Genomic DNA, 20,425 nt, shown 5'->3' with positions numbered 1-20,425 from the left:
CAGGCTGCTGCTGAGCTTGTAGCTTTTCAAGGGGCTGAATTCCCAGCCAGATACCTCTTGGCCTCTTTTTTGGCCGGGAGAGGGGAGTGGTCTCATCTTGGAAGATCTGGGCTGGGTTTCATCTCCTTTTTGATTTTAAGTAGTTACCTCCATGAGGACTGACTTTAAGCTGTTCATCAAGGAAAACAGAGTGGTCCCCACGCTGGAAATGAGAAAGGATGACAGTTTCTAAGACTGATTGTTAATGGCTCGGAGGTGGCCCCCATTCAAAATGCCTTTTAAAGCATTTGATACTTTCAAAGAAAAATTTGTGAAACCTGGAAAGGAAGGAGTGAAGAACGCTGTGGGAGATTCGTTGGGAATTTTGCGAAGGTAAAGTTTGAATGCAGACTTTAGGTTTATTTCTGAGTAGCTTCACGTTGCCAATGTTTGAGAGACTTTGCTGTTTTTAAAGCCACATTTTAAAAAGGAGCAGGTAGGTCAGATTAGATGGTTTCTGGAGCCCCTTCCAGCTCCAACAGACTGTGCCTGGAGGGAAAAAAAGATGCATCAGAAGTATAAGGTTGAATTAGGAAAATACCAAGACAAGCATTCTGCTTATACAGCAGGATTAGCGCTTACTGGAGATGGTGGTATTGCATATTGTGTGTTTGGCATTGAATTAGAAGAGATTTAAGGAGATAATATTTCATGTTAATTCAATAGTAGTGACAAAATCAGGAACCACTTTATATGGTAATGCTTTGAGCTAAAATAATTTTTAAGAATTTTTCACTATAGATAAAAATGAGACAGTTGTAAATTGTTTACCTTGTTATATAAACTATATAAAGTGGTTCCTTATTGTGTAGTTTTCAAAGAGAAGGATAGTTACACAACAGTTTGAAGAAGGTAACTGAAAAAATTAGTATTCTTTAAGCAGAAAATCTTACATGGTTACAGTGGGAAAATGTTACATACTATCTTTGAATTGAACGTTTTTGTCCAAACCAAAAGATCTTTTTTTTAAAAAGTAAAATATATTATTATTGGAAGGAGAATTTGCCTAAGTGAATGAATTAATGTGACATTTTAATCTGTGATTTTTTATAGGCATATTATATAGGTGAGTTAATGAGCGGTCCTTATGTGCAAGGTAAAATGAGTCCTTTAATCTCTCTGATGTACATAAATGTGAAAAATACCCTTGATAATATTTTTGTGTGTTTGAATGATTATTTCTAATCCTGATGAATGAAAATACCACCTGGCATCTTCTTTTAACTTTTCTATATTATCTTTTAAATTTAAGAGCTTTAGCTGTTAAAGGACTATTTCTAGGCACACGGAGAGTCATTCTATTTCTTTCTTGTGCTTTATAACACGGGGGCTCCTGTTAGTGTTAAAATTTCCATTGTGTCACTCTTGATGAGCTTGCAAAATAAGAGAACTGGGTTTGGCACCTTATTAATGTAGTAATCAAAAACAAAAAGGTTTCAAACAGACCTACACTGAGTTATCATGTATAGATGAAAACCTAGCTCAGTGACAGTAGGATAAACCAGCCAAACAGGAAATGATTATAATAACCTTTTCTTTTAAGAGTGTTTTATCCTTCTCGTGAGCACTCCCCAGGTAACATCTTATTATGGTAGTGTCATTTGATTAAAAATGCAAAAGGAAGGCACAATGGTTTAATTGGCATATGCAAATGATGACAAAGGAATCTGACAAAGTCAGAAATAAAAACCATGACTTCGGACTATAGTCACCATTATAATCACTTAACTCTGTGCCTTCGTTTTAAAATACTTGACAAAAGCGTACTTAGGAATTTTCTTTTCCAACTTTAAGTTTAACTGCTTTTTTGAAATTTGATTTTTTTCAATAGGAGTCTTATCCTAGGAGTTCTTTTTGCTGTGTGTGATTGGATGATCCACTTGAGGACCCTTTTATTTGTCAGATTGGTTTGCTTAGGGCTACAATAAAATTAATAATTTCCAAGTTGTGTGGCCTCAACCCAAAATTGAGCTATGTGTTTAGGAATCTGAACAGTTTCCTCAGAATTGCATCACAGAACAATAGAAAAACAGCCAGCACAGTGCTGGAGATAGAGAATGCCATAAATACATGCTAGATGTTATCATTGTCATCATAATTGTAGAATGGCTTTAGAAAAAATAAAGCCAAATTCAAACCCCTTCTTTCAGTGGTCCCTAGAGAGAAATTATTGGCAAAGGAAGGAAAAAAGGCATTAATTGACCAGTGTTCCAAGATGATCCTCAGCTCTCGTGGTCTTTGAGCAGAGCTGCAGAATTAGGGCTCCTCCAGTGAGACCAGCTCTACCACACACTTGGTGTGATCCTCAAGTCTGTAAGATAATTATCTATAAAATGCTTTGCTAAAAGCCAGACATATAATGGACATTCCCTCCCCTTGTTTGTTTTTCACATAAAACCAGTTGACAGAATCCAGTGTAAAAAAATATAGTAAAATCACAAAGACCTATTTTCTGTTTTGTAAGGGACAAGAACGCTGGGAAGTTAGAAACCTCGACGTTCTAACAAGCAGTGTAAATCATAGGTATCTAATAACGTTTGGAAACAAAGGCCATCATCTAAATGGAATTCTTGAAGTGTATTTTATTTATGGAGTGTTCCTCATGGTCAGGGGAGTGACAAATGCACAGGGAAGCATTTTAAATTCACACGTGGGGCTGATTACAGTCAGGCATTATGAGCCTTCCTGGAGAACAGTCACTGATAAAAAAAAAAAAACAACCTGAACAATTTAATCAGCTAAAGGTGCAATAGTGTTTTAGAAGTGTAGGAAGAAAGATGCATTCACTTATAGTCCAACATCGGAACAGATGACATAGAAAGCATTAAATTTGGAAATTAATGTCCAGAAATTGACATGCAGATTTATTCAACTTAAATGACAATGAGTGTCCTCTAATTGCTTATGTATAATAAAATAATAATGGCAAACAGTATGTTCCAGGCACTGTAAACTCATTTAATTCTATAAACAACCTGTGGGGTGGAGACTATTATAATCACAATTTTACAGATGAGGAAGCTGAGGCACAGAGAGGTTAAGTAAGTTGCCCAAGGTCACATAGCTATAAGAGGCAGAGCTGGGTTTCAGACCAGATGTTCTATGCCCACCATTCTTAGTCATTACACTGTGCTACCTCTCTAAATGTTTTCCTCTTGAAATTTACCGACTCACGTAAGTGTAGAGAGTTACTTGGGCTGCAGTGTAACCAGCAGCCTCTGGACCTGATGGCAAGTATGGTCTTTTCTCCTAAACAGTTGTAGTATTGAAGACTTCCCCAGGAGAAACTGAGCAGGAGTCTGATCTCCTTATGGGTATTTGTATCTTCCCTTTAAAGAGGTGGAGTCAATCCCTCTGTTGCGTCCATCCTCAGCATTCAGCAGTGGTTTATTGAATGTATGTACCAGATGTGCTCTGTCTGCTCCCTCAACAAAGGCAGGTGTGTAAGAGCCGGCTCTAAGCCTGGTTCCAATTGCCACATCATTTGCTTTCTGCTTGCACAACCTCAGGCAACTTGGCTCCCGCCCTTGCAGCCAGGTGATTCTGTTAAAACAAAGTCAGATCACGTCTCTCCCCTGCTCAGAACCTCCCCATGGTTTCCCATGTCACTCAGAGTTAAAGCCAGTGTCCTTTCAATGGCCTTCAAGGCCCTACACGATCTGTAGGACCTTGGAAGGTCTCTCTGACTTCTTTTCTGACGTTCTTTTCCTGCCTCTTCCTGTTCCAGCCACACTCTGCACTCTTACTGGAACTTTCCAGATCCACTCCTATGCCAGCTCTTGTGCCCTGAAAGCTTTTCTCCCAAATCGCCTGATGGCTCATTCCTTCACTTTCTTCAAGTCCCTTCTCAAAGGTGACCTTCCCAGGGAGGACTTTTCTGACCAGGCTGTTTAGAGATAAATCTCACCTTTCCTCCTCCTCTCACCTACTGCCTGTCCTTCCCTGATTTATTTTGCTCCACCTCTATCTTGGGTAGGGTTCCCTAAAGGTAGTGGCTAAGATAGGGATTTGGATAAGCCTAGGATGTGATTTATTGAAGGGGAGCTCTTCCTGAAAAAATTGGAAGGGAAGGAGTAAACCAGGTTAGGAAAGGAGAAAATCAAGCAAGGATGTGATCTCAGGTAATGCACAGGGGCCACGTCACAGCGGGGAGGTTTGGGGGTATAAGCAGCACTGAGTTATTCCTTTGAGCAAAGGGGCCAGCCTTCCATGTCTCTGCATCAGTCAGTCATTGACCGTGGGCTGCTCCAGCAGGGATGGAGGCTTATAATGGAGGCCACTTAGCAGTGGTCAGTTCTCCTAAGAGGCGAGCAGTTACAAGCTGTGAACAGCTCCAGAAATGTGCTGGCCTGAGAAAAAGGATCTGGGGAGTGCATTATAGTGTCTATAGCAGTCCACTCATTGCACCACTCAAATCTACTTGCTCTCACGTTAAGTTTATTCCATCCAGGTACAGATTCTCCAAGATTCTGGGGTCATAATTCTTGAGGAACCTTCAGGAGAAGAGTTGATGGGATGCACTCTAGCTTCCACTGCTCCAGCGGGTCCCTCCTCTCCCCCTACTCTCAATCCCCCTCACATCTGTTGGGTTGCCTGGACTGATCCAGACCTTCATCCCCTGGTTAACATACCTTACCCTGTTATGGTTCCTGTATTTGAGTTAAATTAGACAAGGCATTATGAGGAGATGTTCCAGTGGATCACCTGCATGCCAAACATATGTCTTCCTGCTCCCATGATGAAGCAAATGTACTAACCTGTCCTGAGGATCAGGACCAATTGATCTTTCCACTATGGTGACCCCTGGCATTGCCTTTTGGTCTTGATATGAAGACCCAAAAATTACTGAGCAGCAGTTATAGCTGTATTTTAATAGGATTTCCATTGTATTCCCAAGTAGAAGAATTCTTCCTTGGGAATCAGGACTTCTAGACTGACAGAGCCTAAGTGGAAAAGATGACATGTTCCTCAAATGGGTTACTGGGAATGATGGTGAGTGAGGCCACTCCTACTTCTACTCCTTGTTTCTCAGACAAGTGGTTAACATCAACCAGCCAAGTCCACCTGCCCATTGGCTGTTTAATGCCTCTTCCAAGTGGAGGCTCTCTGATGTGTGCTCATGTGCAACCTAAAGGTCTTACACTTTGTGTCCGCTTTCGTAGGTTCATCCGCATGTACGTCAGTTCCTGCGAGTCAGGTCCCTCAACTGCCATTCTGACTTTACTGCCCTTGTCTCTGATCTTTAAGTGCTGCCACTGGCCTCTGCTTCTCCAGGATTCTATCATTCCGATTGCTGCTAGGGAGCCTAGTTCTGGAACAGTGCCTCCCACTGTCAGATCTGACCTGCTCAATGGTGCTGGTGGCCCCGTCACCACTGCATTCCTCATTGTCTTCGTAAAGGGAGTATCCCGCAGGCCTCCTGAGGAATTATAGTTAGCCTGTGGGTTTGCTGGTCATATATAGTAAACCCATTGTAGCATGTCCACTTCTTTGGACCTTTAATCTCTTTCTCTATAATCTGCCATGATAGTTCTGGCGTCTCTCTTAAAAAACAAAAACAGTTAAAAAGAGACTTACTTATTGAAGAGTACGATCAACATTGAAAATACATCATGAACTTTTATATTCCAAATAACAGAAATGAAAATTCTACCTAAAGGAAAAAAGTCAATCTACTTCTCACTAGTTCATCTATATGGTCCAATAAATTCAGTAGTCATTATAACAGACATTAAAAAATGAAATAAGCTTATAATTTAGGTTTATTGAACATTGAAGGAAAGGGGAGGGAGTGGACCTCTGGACTCAAGGAAGAGTACTCCTGTGGCCTTGGATATTCTCTCTTCAAAATGAATATGAATGGCAAGAGGAATGATGTTGCACACACTTATTAAACCATGACCTGACTTCACCAGGTCCCCATCTTCGGGTTCTTATTTAAAGGAGAATTCAAACATGGTCAGATGGAAAGGTAGAAGTAACCGATAGTCCAATCCACTTCAAAGATGTGCTCTGCTCAATTACTGAACCACAAGAAACTCTCAAGTTATTAAAAAAAAGTCATAGTGGCCATAATCTCTGACAACTATGCAGTAATAATTAGAAATTAGTATACAATTATTTATTTATTTATTTATTTATTTATTTATTTATTTATTTTTTGAGGAAGATTAGCCCTGAGCTAACTCCTGCCAATCATCCTCTTTTTGCTGAGGAAGCCTGGCCCTGAGCTAACATCCATGCCCATCTTCCTCTACTTTATACGTGGGATGCCTACCACAGCTTGGCCTGCCAAACGGTGCCATGTCCGCACCCGGGATCTGAACCAGTGAACCCAAGAAAGCCAAGAAGCAGAATGTGTGCTCTTAACTGCTGCACCACCGGGCCAGCCCCCAGTACACAATTATTTTAAAAAGAACCTAAAAGGTCATCAGCCTCATCTTGGCATCTCTGCTTTGTCTAAGCCTTTGAAAGCCACTCTAGCAGCCCAATAGAACCATTTTATTGGCCTTTTTCAGGATGTTATATCCTGTGTCATGGGAGAATGCCCCTGTGTTAGTTTCCTAGGGCTGCTGTAACAAGGTACCACAAACTGAGTGGCTTGAATTTATTTATTCTCTCACAATTCTGGAGACCAGAAGTCCAAAAGCAAGGTGTTGGCAGAGCCATGCTCTCTCTGAAGGCTCTGAAGGAGGATTCATCTTCGCCTATTCCTCACTTCTGGTGGTTGCAGGTAACTCTTGGCATTCCTTGGCTTGTAGACACATCACTCTGGTCTCTGCCTCTGTTGCCACTTGGTCTTCTCCCCTGAGTTTCTGTGTCTGTGTTCAATTTCCACTCTTCTTATAGGTACACCAGTCATTGGATTAGAGTCCACTCTAATCCAGTATGAACTCATCTAAACTTGGTTACATCTGCAAAGATCCCATTTCCAAACAAGATCATATTCACAGGTATTGGTGGTTAGGATTTGAACATTTCTTTTTAGGGGACACAATTCAACCTACAATCTTCATGTTGACAAACTCTTCCTTATTCAACTTTATTACCCCTCCACTTCCCTCAGATCCAGCACATTCAAGATCCATTCCCAGGCATACTTTCCTGCTTCCTGCTGGTAAATATTGGTCAGGTGCTGCTCCTCTGGTTGTAACCTCTCTCTTCCATCGGGAGGCCTAGTGTATGCCCAATCTGGTATTTGGTTCTGATTATTGGTCTGGTGGCCAGAAAGGGAGGTAGGAGCAGATCCTGAAGAGTGCCAGCATTTTCTTGCAAGTCACCTGCTCCATTTGAGGCTTTTGTATTGTTTTCAAGTAAGGGGAGAAGGGGCATCTATCTTCCAACAAGGGGAGTGCCACTTTGCAGGTCCAGAGGGTTCATCCAAGTCTCAGATTTCCTCTCATCCCAAGTTCTCAGGGTCCCATTTCTTATCAGGATCTCAGCTTTGATGTATGAGACCTGCTTAGGCTCAGAATTCCACTTTCTCTGGAGTTCTGCTATTCTTTAATCCAAAGCTTTTGTTTTGGAATAATTTTAGACTTACAGAAAAGTTGCAAAGATAGTACAGAGACTTTCCATATACTCCATACTCAGTTTCCTCTAATGTTAACATCTTACATTACCATGGTACACTTGTCAGAACTAAGATGTCAACATTGGTATATTACTAATTAAACTCCACACTCTATTAAAATTTCATTAGTTTTTCCACTAATGTCATTTTTCCTGTTCCAGGATCCAATCCAGGACACTACATTGCACCTACTCATCAAGACTCTTTAGTCACCTCTGATACATGACAGTTTCTCAGCCTTTTCTTGTTTTTCATGACTTGGACAGTTTTGAGGAATACTGGTTGGGTATTTTGTAGAAGGCCAGCCCTGGTGGTCCAGTGATTAAGATTCAGTGCTCTCACCACCATGGCCTGGGTTCGTTTTCCAGTCATTGAACCACACCACCCATACTGTGGTGACTGCATGTTGCTGTGATGCTGAAAGCTCTGCCACTGGTATTTCAAATACCAGCAGGGTCACTTGTGGTGGACAGGTTTCAGTGAAGCTTACACAATAAGACCAACAAGAAAGAAGGCCCTAACCACCCACTTCCAAAAAAATTGGCCATGCAAACCCTATAAGTAGCAGCAGTGCCTTGCGTTATATAGTCCCGGAAGGTGAGAGGATGGTGTGAAAAGACCAGGCAGGGTTCTCCTCTGCTGTACACAGGGTCACTAGGATTGGAATCGACTCGATGGCACTAACACCAACAAATTTTGTAGAATTTTCCTCAGTTTGGGTTTGTCTGATATTTTTCTCATTATTCGTTTAGGGTTGTGAGTTTTTAGGACGAATACCACGGAGGCAAACTGCTTTTCTCATCACATCACATCAGGGGGTACAACGCTATCAACGTGACTTATTACTCGTGATGCTAACCTTGACTGCTTGCTTAGGAAGTGTTTGCCAGGTTTCCATAATTTACATATTCTGTTCTTTGGAAGCAAGTCACTAAGTCCAGCCCACACTCCAAGGGGATTCTGCCATTTTTACAGTGACATCTTGTGCCTGATCTTCAGTTCTATCTGCCCTCCAACTGTGGGAGATGAGGATCTCTTGCAGTGGTGACAAGGAAGATGACTCTTGCACTTTTCTTTAAATTGGTAATTGATTACCTGAATCCTATCATTTTCTCTCTTCAGAGCATCAATGGCGTTTAATAACAGCCACTCAACTCCGTGGAGAAATTGCTCTCTCTCCCATACTTCCCAAATACCAGAGATGTTGCATGAACCAGCGCAGCCCCTTCTACCTGTATCCTGGTCCAGTTCACCACAGGGGAAAGTCTTAGCTTTTGCACCGGGTGCCAGGAACTATCAACACTCCACCCACCATCAGTGTTGGAGTCCTCATTGCAAGCTAACTAGTGAGAAATCAAATTCCAAGATCTCCTTCTTAGGCTCTGCTTCCTAGAACTAATATCTTTTAAGGACTCCCCACCTCAGGGGTTCCACCCAAGGAGCAGGGCACAGGACTCCTCAGCTTTTAGACCCTTAGCCTTCTCTCTTCTCACCATCTCTTATCTTTTCCTAGTCTGGCAGTATGTTTTCTTATCCAGGGTTTATTTTCTCTCTTTCTCCAACTTTCCCCAAATATTTTTACAGTAACCAAATCCTCTATTTGCTTCTCAAAACTTATGCCAGGGCCATGAACTCAATACTTACAGAATGAATCAGACCACATTGTATTTTTTGACAAAGGCACACTTTGTGTGTTAACACACAGCAACAGTCTCTACTTCCACAAAGAAATACACTGTATCATTCAAAGTTCTTAGTTGCAACAACAGAGGCCACTCTAGCTAAAGTGCAACGAAATTTAGTAAAGCATGTTAGGAAGCCCAGACAGCTTAGGAGGACCAGATCTGGATGCTCTACCTCCAAGAAAAAGGCAGCAGAGAACATATTATATCATACCGCTACATGCATCATATCGTTTAATCATTAATCAACCCTATGAGATAACTATTATTGTTACCGAACCTGAAGTGAGTTCGCTCACCCTTTGCGCAGCAAGCCAATTTCTGACACCGGGTGTGGTGGAAGAAAGTAGGAATTTTATTTTTGCACAGCACTGAGCAAGGAGAGAGGGCAGCTAATGCTGAAATCCCAAACTCCCCGAAAAGCTAAAAGGAAGGGTTTTTATTTGGGGTTTTAGGTAGGGGAGGGGGAACATATGGCATTGCTGGTCAGAGCTTTCCCACCAGCCTGTCTTTGGCCTTGAGACACTTACAGAGAGGAGGAAGCCTGTGACCTTGCTGGTCAGCAGCTTTCCCACCAGTCTGTATCTCTTTGTGGGGAGGAGATAATCCAGGTGCTTGTCCTTGACGTGTCTGTCTCCATGGAGGATAGTGGATTCTGGAGCCAGGAAGCCAGAGGCTAAGCAGGGAATGAGTGTTTTGGTTTTAAACTCATGTATGCTGGGTTTAATGTGGGGAAACTGATATCAGGGTCGATATCATTATCATTAGCCCTTTTTAGAGATGGCAATTGTTATGGACTGAATTGTGTTCTCTCCAAGTTCACCTGTTCAAGTCATAATCCCCAGTACCTCAGAATATGGCTATTTGGAGACAGGATCTTTAAAGAGGTAATTAAGTTAAAATAAGGTGATTAGGGTGTGCCCGAATCCAAATGACTGGTGTCTTCACAAGGAGAGGAAATTTGCACACTGAGATGCACAGATGGAAGATGCTGTGAAGACACGGGGAGAAGACTATCATCTACAAAGCCCAGGAAAGAAGCCTCGGAAGAAACCAACCTTCCCCACACCATTGGACTTCTGGCCTCCAGAACTGTGAGAAAATAAGTTTCTGCTGTTTAAGCCACCCAGTCTGTGTGTTTTGTTATGGCAGCCCCAGCAAACTAGGACCAGGATATTGTGGCTTAGAGTGGTCAAGTAACTTAGCCAAAGTGATGAAGCTAACACATGGGGGAAACAGCATCAGCTTTCTCTCGCTCCAGAGCCCATTCTCTGATTCTCCTCTATCGAGTGGTCCCATGGTGGCTGGGCAAGGGCTTCAAAGAAACAGATACAGAAGACAAAGTAACTCAGGACATGTTGAGACAGAACACAGCCTGGCTGCCAGGAAACACACATGAAAGTGAACCAGGAGACCTGGAGAGCCAAGAGAAAGGCTTCACATCTTGCCCCTCCCCTCGACTGGCTGTGTGACCTTGGCCAATCTGCTCTTGCTTTCTGAACTACAGTTATATTCTGTGTCAAATGGAAGCGTTAGATTTCCTATGTCTCACTGAGCTGTTCTAACCATCGAATAAGATCGTTGTATGCAAATGTGGGGAGAGGGAGGGGCAGAGGGAAGAAACTGAATTTACTTCATACAAATATTGGTGTAGTTGTTATATATCATCCCTGTTTTAGCTAATACTAATAATGCTGTTATAATAATGTGTCACTATTAAAGCATCAGTTTTCCATGGTATTCAAATTATATGTGTTCTGATGTCAGAAATTCATGGAGACTGCTGGGTCTGCAGATTTTAAATAGTCCTATGGTCCAAATAACTCTTAGGCATCCATATAAATGGCAATAAATGGCATCAATGCTCAGTCTAATGGAGTGGACTCATTAAATGTTTGCAAAGCTTAATGTAATAGAAATAGCTGGCATATATTGAGTTTTTACATGTGTCACATTCTATTCTAAATGAGCTGAATGTAGTAATTCAATATTACAATCCTAAGAACAACCCCAGGAAGAAGAAACTCTTATTATAATTTCTAGGTTATAGATGAAGAAACTGAAGCCCAGAGAGGTTAAGTAACTAGGCCAAAGTCACACAGTTAAGTAAGTGGAAGCCTAAACATTCAAACTAAGTCACCTGTCTTCTGGATTGGACACAGAAAATGGCAAGATAACACTACCTACCTCATGGGGTTGTTATGAGATTGAAATAACTTAATGCCTATAAAAGTACAAAACAATATCCAGAATATCAGTAATTTTAGCCGTTACAATTTATTTTAATAAGGATGATGATGATAATCACAACTTTAAAAAATCCAGGCTGCATCCTACTTTCCCTCTTTCTTTCTTGCCACACTTTTTCTTTTTGCCTAGTATGCTTTTTTTTGTCTCTCTAATCCTTGCCTTTCTTCTCTGCCCATTCTTTTTCTCCTGTAGAAAAATTGATGGGACCAATGAGGAAGCAGATAATATTGAGCTGAATGAAGAAGGAAGGCCAGTGCAGACGTCCAGGCAGAGCCCTCCACTCTGTGACTGCCACTGCTGTGGTGTCCCCAAGCGTTACATCATTGCCATCATGAGTGGGCTGGGATTCTGCATTTCCTTTGGGATTCGCTGCAATCTTGGAGTCGCCATAGTGGAAATGGTCAACAACAGCACTGTATATGTTGATGGAAAACCGGAAATTCAGGTCACTGTCAGTCTAGGGTGGGAAGTCTTTTGGCCATAGCTGTGCAAATACTTTGTTATGTGAAACAAAGCACTGTGCCTCGTTCATTAATGCGACAAAAATGTAGAGTGGCTACCACATGCCAGGTGCTGTGCAAGGTGATGGGACTAGAAGGGTGCACAATATGGGCTGGGCCTTTGTTTTCACAGAGATGTACAAGCAAGCAATTACAATTCAGGGTTGCAGGTGCTATGTTGGGGTGCCATGTATGTCAGAATGCTTGGGGTCATAGAGGAGGGGGCCTAGCCCGGACTTTGATATCATGAAAGAATTCCCAGAGAAAGTGATGGCTGGACCTGAAGAATGAGGAGGAATCTGATAAACAAAGCGGGTTTTGGTGGGGTGGAAAGAAGAGTGTTTGAAGAAAAAGGGAGACAGAGAGTGAGAAAGAGGGAGAGAGCATGGTGTGTTTAGAATTGAGTTCTTCATCTTTTCTGTGTCATGGACCCCTTTGGCAGCCTGGTGAATTACAAACCTTCTGTCAAAATAATGTTTTAAATTTTTAAAATAAGATACATAGAATTATAAAGGAAATCAATTACATTAAAATACACATATAAAAATATTTAAAAACCAAATTTTTATAGGATTTGATTACATGTAGAAACATATGGGCTTCTTTATGAACACATTAGTTGACAAAATCTAGCCATGGGTCTAAAAATTACTGTAATTTTGAAGTTTGAAGTATACACCATAGCTTGAGATAGTAGCAACAACTGTCATATGATATGACCATATTTATCATTTCTGCTAGTGATAGAGTCACAGGTACTGGTAATATTACTGTGGTTTGTTTCCTACATTCAGAATTACGGAAAATGCTAAATTTCAGTTAGCAGTTAGTGAAAATAAAGATGCTGATTTTTTCCAGCAAAGCTCACAGACCCAGAGAATTCCATGGACAGACCCCAGGTTGAGAACCCCTGGTAAGAGGGTAGAGCGCGAGGGTGAGCATTAGAAGAAGGAGGCAGCAGTTGGGGCCGGCCCTGGGGCCGAGTGGTTGAGTTCACGCGCACCGCTTCGGTGGCCCAGGGTTTTGCCAGTTTGGATCCTGGGTGCAGACATGACGCCACTCGTCAAGCCATGCTGAGGCGGCATCCCACATGCCACAACTAGAAGGACCCACAACTAAAAATATACAACTGTGTACGGACGGGCTTTGGGGAGAAAAAGGAAAAACAAAATCTTTAAAAAAAAAAGAAGAAGGAGGCAGCAATGTAAAGGTCAGGTCGGGGAAAGCCTGGTAAGCCGTGTGGGGAGTCAAGGATGGGCTTTAAGCAGAGAGGCTGTGTGATCAAATCTGTGCTCCAGAACTATCACTGTCCAGCGAGTGATCGCCCAATGGATTGGGATTGAAGTGAGAGGAAGCAGGAGGCCCAGTTCAAGGGCTGTTGTCATCATAAGCAAACATACGCCCATGTGACTTAAATAATACTATTTCTGTGAATCATTGGAAAGACAAAATCTGGTTTGTTTCTTAAATGGTAGGCCTAGAGAAGTATTGAGGTTATGAGGGAAGAAACAAAAGTGTATGCCCTATGGATAGCCAATAAATACATGTTTCATTGAATTGAACACATACACTGAGATGACTCTGGAAATCTATCCATTTGTAGAGAGGCATCTAATAGTTTTCTGATCCCTACCCATACCTGAAGAAAGATTTAGATCAGAGTTCCCCAAACTGGTGCCTGGCAAGTCACTGTTCTGTAGGCTGAGCTATGAAGAAGGTATTGTGTAAAGTGGGAGCCTTTCCTGTGCTGGGTCCTATAAGAACCCCAAAGACGGGGCTGTGGTATGCAGTATTTCCTGGACTTGATTGCAGAGCACTTCCTTTCACACCATTACCTGGGACACTTCCTGCCAAGCACTGGTTTGGGAAAATTTGATTTCAATCCATTTAAAAGAAGGTTTTAGTTGGCCTGCAGGCATTTCTTTTTTAGCTAGAGATGATTCTGCCAAGGAGAAGAGCACCATGGAGATTCTTCTAACTAATCTCTTTTTGATGCCAAGCTGAATCTGCTCTAAAAAGATATTCTGGTTGTTTATTTTTGGGAGGAGGAGGAAGGGCCGGAGAGGTGTGTGTGGGGCATGTCATACATTTTTTAAATAAAGAATGATGTATATTAGCGAGGTTTCAGATGGGTATCACATGTATTCTCCCAGCCTTTTGTGAGCAAGGCCAGCTAATTAAAATTTGTCTGCTGAGGCCCAGAGCAAAATGAGATGCTGGTTTGCATTTGTTTGTTGCCTGAAAAGACAGGCCTAGGTCAATAAAGTCTGCTTTGAGGCATATGGAAAAGACATTTTGATAAACCTAAGGAACAATGCGGTGTACGCGCTCTAGTTTCTATGGTTTTGCCCTCTGGCATCTTAGAGAAACTGATTAAGATCTAAAATACACTTTACATCATTTTCTCTGGCCTCAAAAGTAGGAGTTTAGTAGCATTTCAGAAGCTCTAGCACAATTCCAATTTACAGCAGGCCATTTCTCATCCAAATAGAACAAATCTGAGATATACACTGGACGTGTTCAACCTGATGACAAAGATTCCACTAATTGTATTAAGAAAGGCTCTGAATGGCTGGTATTTTTGTTTGTTTGATTTTTTGTCTAATGGGATAAAAACTAGATATTTTGCACTGAGATTTTTTGAAGAAGAAGAAGATTAGCCCTGAGCTAACATCCACCACCAATCCTCATCTTTTTGCTGAGGAAGATTGGCCTTGAGCTAACATCTGTGCCCATGTTCCTCTACTTTATATGTGGGACACCTGCTCCAACACGGCTTGATAAGTGGTATGTAGGTCTGCACCCAGGATCTGACCTGGTGAGCGCTTGGCTGCCGAAGCAGAGCCCACAAACTTAACTGCTACACCACCAGGCTGGCCCCATGCACTGCAATATTTTTAAATCCTCATTGTCAAACGAGGGAGAGAAGTAAGCAGTATGCATAGGTAGGTCTTGCAACTATGGGGCATATATTCTTCCAGTAAACTACTATGAAGGGTAGTTTTAGCTGATGTGTAAATAATCATTTTTCTTTTAATACTTGTGAGTATTAAAACATGTGAAGCACTTAGAACAGTGTCTGGCTATGGTGAGCAATAAATGACTGAAGTTTGAGAAACTTTGTGATTATTTCCCATGACCCTCAGGAAAAGTCCCAACTCCTTCTCATGAATCATGAACTCTGTAGGGCTAGTAGGATGGGACTGGGAATTGGCCAGACCTAGTTTCAAACTCTACTCTGTTGTTTATTAGCTCTGGGTCCTTGAGCAAGTTGCCCTTGTGTCCTGGTCAGGGTTTGCTGGCTGCAAAGAATAGAAACGCAGTGAAACCAGCTCCAGTTAAAAAGGGAATTATAGTAGGGCGGTAAGGGATCTCATGATAGTGAAGGGCAGAAAGCAGCTCCGCTGTGTATGTTTGTGCAGCCTGTGCCCCAGACAGGGCGGCCCAGCCTGAGGTGGGACTGAGATCCAGGCTGGACTCCACCGTGGGGAGGAAAAGAGTCTCTATGTAATTCTTTCCAAGGCGTGAACAGAGGCCCTGTCAGGAAGCACCGATCGGAGCTGGACCTCATGGGAACTAGGAAATTCTTAGCGAAGGTCTCCAGCTTGCTTGCTCTGCAGGGTCTCTGACCTGCTTCTCTCTGAGTCTGCTCCATTTTCCCGGGTCTCTCCACGGACTGGTTTCTTTCCTTTTCCATGGCTCCTCACTGCCTTCCAAAGCTGCAGTTCCTGGAGCCTTTGCCTTGCCAGGGAGCTGACTCACTCGGCCTTGACTCCAGTGGGACTTGTTTCACTTCAAGTGCCCAGTACCATCCAACTAGAATCTCTGGGTTCAGATTGCAGAGAGAGAGACAGAGACGGACAGAGACGAAGACAGAGAGACAGAGCGAGCCTATGGCTTGACTCTCCCTATTCAGGTGTCCAGTCAGCCGCGATAGTCACCAGCGGAGAGTCCCATGGCGCTGGGACACGGGTGGGGAAATGCTCTTAGAAGGAAATGTGAGTAGGGAGGCAGGAACTGGCATTCCCAGCGATTCTTTGCTAACCCTTATTGCCCTTATTATGAAATGAGACTGAAAGGACTGCTTTGCAGGTCAAATGAGGTAATTTGGTACTAATAAAGTAACTATATTAGTTTCTTAGAGTTGCCATAACAAATTACCACAAACGAGGTAGTTTAAAAAAACAGAAATTTATTCTCACACGGTTGTGGAGACCAGAAGAAGTCTGAAATCAAGGTGTTAGCAGGGCCACAGTCCTCGGAGAATCCTTCCTTGCCTCTTCCAGCTTCTGGTGTCGCCAGGCATTGCTTGGCTTGTGGCTGCATAACTCCAACCTCAGCCTCCATCTTCACTTGGCCTTCTCCTCTCTGTGGTTTTCTCCTCTTCTGTCTCAAATCTCCCTCTGCTTTTCGAAGGACACTTGTCATTGGATTTAGGGCCCAGATGGATAATCCAGGATGACTCGTCTCAAGATCTTTGACTTCATCACATCAGAAAAGACCTTTATCCCAAATAAGGCAGCATTGATAGGCTCCAGGGATTTAGGGTGTATATCTTTTGGGGGGCCATTTTTCAGCCTAACGCAGTACCTGACACAGTGCTTGGCTTATGTTAATGGTTCATTCATGGGGCCACTATGATGCTAATGGGACTCAAGTGATGACGAGAGTCAGTTCTCAGTAGGCCCAAGTGCTCTTCTTCATGGATCATTTCCTTCAGAGAAGGGGCAAAAGCACCATCCCCTCAGAGAGAAAGGCATGAAGAAGGGACCACGTGACTGACAATTAGCCACTGGATGAAGTGGACCCCTCTGCCCTGGATCCTTGATTCTGTGGGTCATTCTGTGACTTAAGGCAAAAAAGTCTAATCTCTGCTTCTTGGTGAGAAAGCCAAGTCTCTATAGGCAGTGGAAAGAATATTGTGTTTTGGGTCAGGCGGATGAGAAGTCTTGATCTCAGCTCTTCTTGCAACTCGTTGTATGACCTTGAGAAAGAAAGTTAATCTCTCTAAGCCTCAATTTCCTCATGTACAAAAAAAAAGCTAATAATAATTACCTCTAGATGTTGTAAGGATTAAAGGAGGAAATATATGGAAAGGGCCTTAATGAAATCATGTTCCTCTTCTGCTCAAAGCTTCCAATGGTTTCCATCTCTCTTAGAGTAAAAGCCAAGGTCCTTAGGATGACTTAAAGGGCCCTTCACCGTTTGAACCACTCACTTTAACTTCTATTCTGCTCTCCCTCACTCATTACCCTCCAGCTATACTGGCATCCTGCTGTTCCTCTAACACGCAAGATACATCCCTACCTCAGGGCCTTTGCACTTACTATTTTTCTGCCTGGAAAGCTCTCCTCTTAGATGATGACATGACTCACTCCCGTCCTTCCTTTAGGGCTTTACTCTAAAATCATCTCCTCAGTGAAGCCTGTCCTGACCATTCTATCTAAAATTGGGCCCCACCTCATCCTACGCAATATTTCCTGTCCCATTCTCTGCTTTCCTTTTTCTCCTCATCACTGACCACCCTCTAACACAGTATGTGTTTGTGTATCATCTGTTGTCCCTTCTGGCATCTTCATGAAGACAGGAATTACTGTCGTTGTTCACTGCTGTATCCCCAGTGCCTAGCACATAATAGCACATAATAGTACATGGCACATAATAGGCACAAAATTAAAATTTGGTGAGCTGATTTGAGTTAATGACTGTTAGCTCCTGTTTACTCATGAGCTTCAGTTTCCTAACCTGCAACATGAGAACTACAGTACAGAGTACAGGCCAACGTTCCCTGGACCATGATCCACTGGAAGGTCTGAATTCGTATTTACACCACCTAGCACCTGATGTGGCATGCAGGAGGAACCAGGTGAATGTTGAATAAATGAGCAAATAAACATGTAACAGTTTGTGACTGGAAAATAAACCATGTTGACAGTTTATAAGATATAGCATGTTGACAGAGACTTTACTCCATAATAGGAAAGCCTTGCATTTTATATCAATGCTTTACAAAGCCATTTCTTGGGCAAATATTTACTTGTCCTTTCCATGTGCTAGGCATTGATTTTAGGTACTGAGTCTATAAAGTCACATGGGTCATGGCTGCTAACTTAGAGTCGCTCGCTGTCCCGGGTTGGAAATGGACACGTGAACGGCTAGTTTGAGAGCAGCACAGTGTGGGTGCCAGGGCTGTAAGAACAGAGGTCTGTGGGACAAGTGCAGGAAAAAGTGTCACTTCAATTTGGGGGAGCTGGGGAGCTTCCTCAGAGGAAGGGACATTTGCCAGGAGTTGTGATTTTCTTTGCCTGGAGAAGAAACTGAGGAAAGGGACTCCAGCCCTAGAGAATCGTATTTTCAATGGCCTGAGTTATGGATCGGTATTTTGTTGCCATTGTCATCATCTTAACACCACCAATGGCTGCTAACGTTTATCGAGTCTACACTATGTTCCGGGCGCTATCCTAACGTGTTAAACGCAAAATCCCTAAGCGGAGGAATCACCTTCCAGAAATATTCACGCCATTTTTCCCCACACATCCTATGGGTAGGTAAAATAGATTTATTATCCTCATTAAGAAATGAGAGAGTGAAGACTTATTCCCTTTGTGCTCACACTGAGTGGTTTCTGAATAAACTAACATGTTAAATAACCTAGTAAAGCTATAACTTATTTTCTGTTTTCTTCACAAGTTGTTTTATTTTCTTCTTAGCACTGACCACTACACACACACACACGTATATACCATATATATATATATTCGGTTATATACATATTTTTATATGTATATTTTATTTGTTGTGTATATATATATATATATTTTTTAATTTATGCATAATCTCTTCTTTCTCTCACTAGAAGGCGAGCTCCACGAGAGCAGAGACCTTGTCCTGTTCACTGCTAGATCCCAAGCACACAAAAGGCCCTCCTTAAATACTTGTTGAATAAAGGAAGAGACGAAGGACCTCGTGGGGTTATTATGTAGGATCATCAGTGAAAAACGGCAGTCAGGTGTTTTCTTACAAACATGACTGTATCTGATTTCTCATTTCCAGACAGCACAGTTTAACTGGGATCCAGAGACGGTGGGCCTTATCCACGGATCTTTCTTCTGGGGTTATATTGTGACACAAATCCCAGGTGGATTCATTTCAAACAAGTTTGCTGCTAACAGGTAAGATAAACTGATACAGCATGAGTGCTGCCCGGATCATCACATGGCTTTGTACTTTTACCAAATCTGCGTAGTTGGCATCCAATTTAGGAGTGTGGGATGAAAGACAGGAGCCATTCTGACAGATGTGATTCACAGATATTGATCCCAAACGATCCTGTTCTTAAGATTCTCCTTTTATTTACTTTTTCGTCCAATCTAATTTAACTTGTAACTCTTTAAGGGATTGTGTAGTAAAAAGAGCAACTGACTCTGAGTCGGGAGAAACGGTTCCTGGACCCTAAGTAACTCACTGGACGACCTCGACTGAGTCACTTTCCTGCCCTCTCTGGGCCTCAGTTTCCTTATTTGTGAAATGAAGCATTGGGTTAGATTGTGCTGAGTTCCCTTTGGCCGGTGACTTTCTGTGATCCTATGTGTTGTGTTAATATCACCCAGTACCATACAGGTTTTGTCATGTGAGTGGTAGGGACTTCCTTCTAGATTGAAGATGTCTTTGATGCCCTTGAGATTCTATAGTAGGTGTTTGAGCAATTAAAAGTGTCAAGAACAGAAGGAGCTGCCTCAAGAAGCAGTGAGTTCTCTGTCACTAGAGGTATTCAACCAGAAAAGGATGGCCACGTAGAGGAGATGTAGAGTGTAAATGTACCAGAAAAGGAGTGTCCAAATAGCTCCAGGTCTCTTCCAATTCTATATCCTGTGTTCCTTTGCATATATGGAATTTGTGAAGTGTACATTTTATAAAGCAGTGTTTTTCAAACTCTAAACTACAACTCATTAGATTCTTGTGAAATCAATATAATGATTTACTAATGAGCATTTTCTAAAGAAAGAGAGAGAGGAATAGAAGAGAATCAAATAGAATCAAATAGAATAGAAAATATCTTAGTTCATAGCACATTTAAGGGTAAATATTGGTTTGATTACACTTGTGTGTATAAGAATGTATTGGATTGCACTATAAAATATATTGTGTTCTATGGGTCAAGGTCAAAAAAGTTTGAAAGCAATTACCATAAAATCTAAATATGTATAAGCATGACTATATTTACTTATATCCTTGTCTAATTTGTGTCCTTTATTTATTGTTACTTACCTATTGTATTCTTTTTACACAGATGATAAAATATTGGCTCATATGGTCTCCAGGGTACTGCTTACACCTCTGCCCTAAAAAGAAATTACACATAATATGATTTTCTAGCATGT

The 20,425-nt window shown here is 42.0% G+C and overlaps 1 protein-coding gene across 1 annotated transcript in view; it reads left to right on the top strand.

Moving 5' to 3' along the window:
- The first annotated feature begins 271 nt into the window (after positions 1 to 271).
- The window catches only part of SLC17A8 (solute carrier family 17 member 8), a 39,518-nt gene continuing 19,364 nt past the window's right edge, over positions 272 to 20,425 (top strand). Inside the window, exons 1-3 of the mRNA XM_046646814.1 lie at positions 272 to 372; positions 11,737 to 11,989; positions 19,098 to 19,216. Of these exons, the coding sequence (XP_046502770.1) occupies positions 272 to 372; positions 11,737 to 11,989; positions 19,098 to 19,216 (473 nt within the window). The remainder of the gene's footprint in view (positions 373 to 11,736; positions 11,990 to 19,097; positions 19,217 to 20,425) is intronic.

This window comes from Equus quagga, chromosome 19, assembly GCF_021613505.1.
Source record: "Equus quagga isolate Etosha38 chromosome 19, UCLA_HA_Equagga_1.0, whole genome shotgun sequence".
In the NCBI taxonomy this organism is placed as follows: domain Eukaryota; kingdom Metazoa; phylum Chordata; class Mammalia; order Perissodactyla; family Equidae; genus Equus; species Equus quagga.
This window is presented reverse-complemented; position numbering and strand designations above follow the sequence as displayed.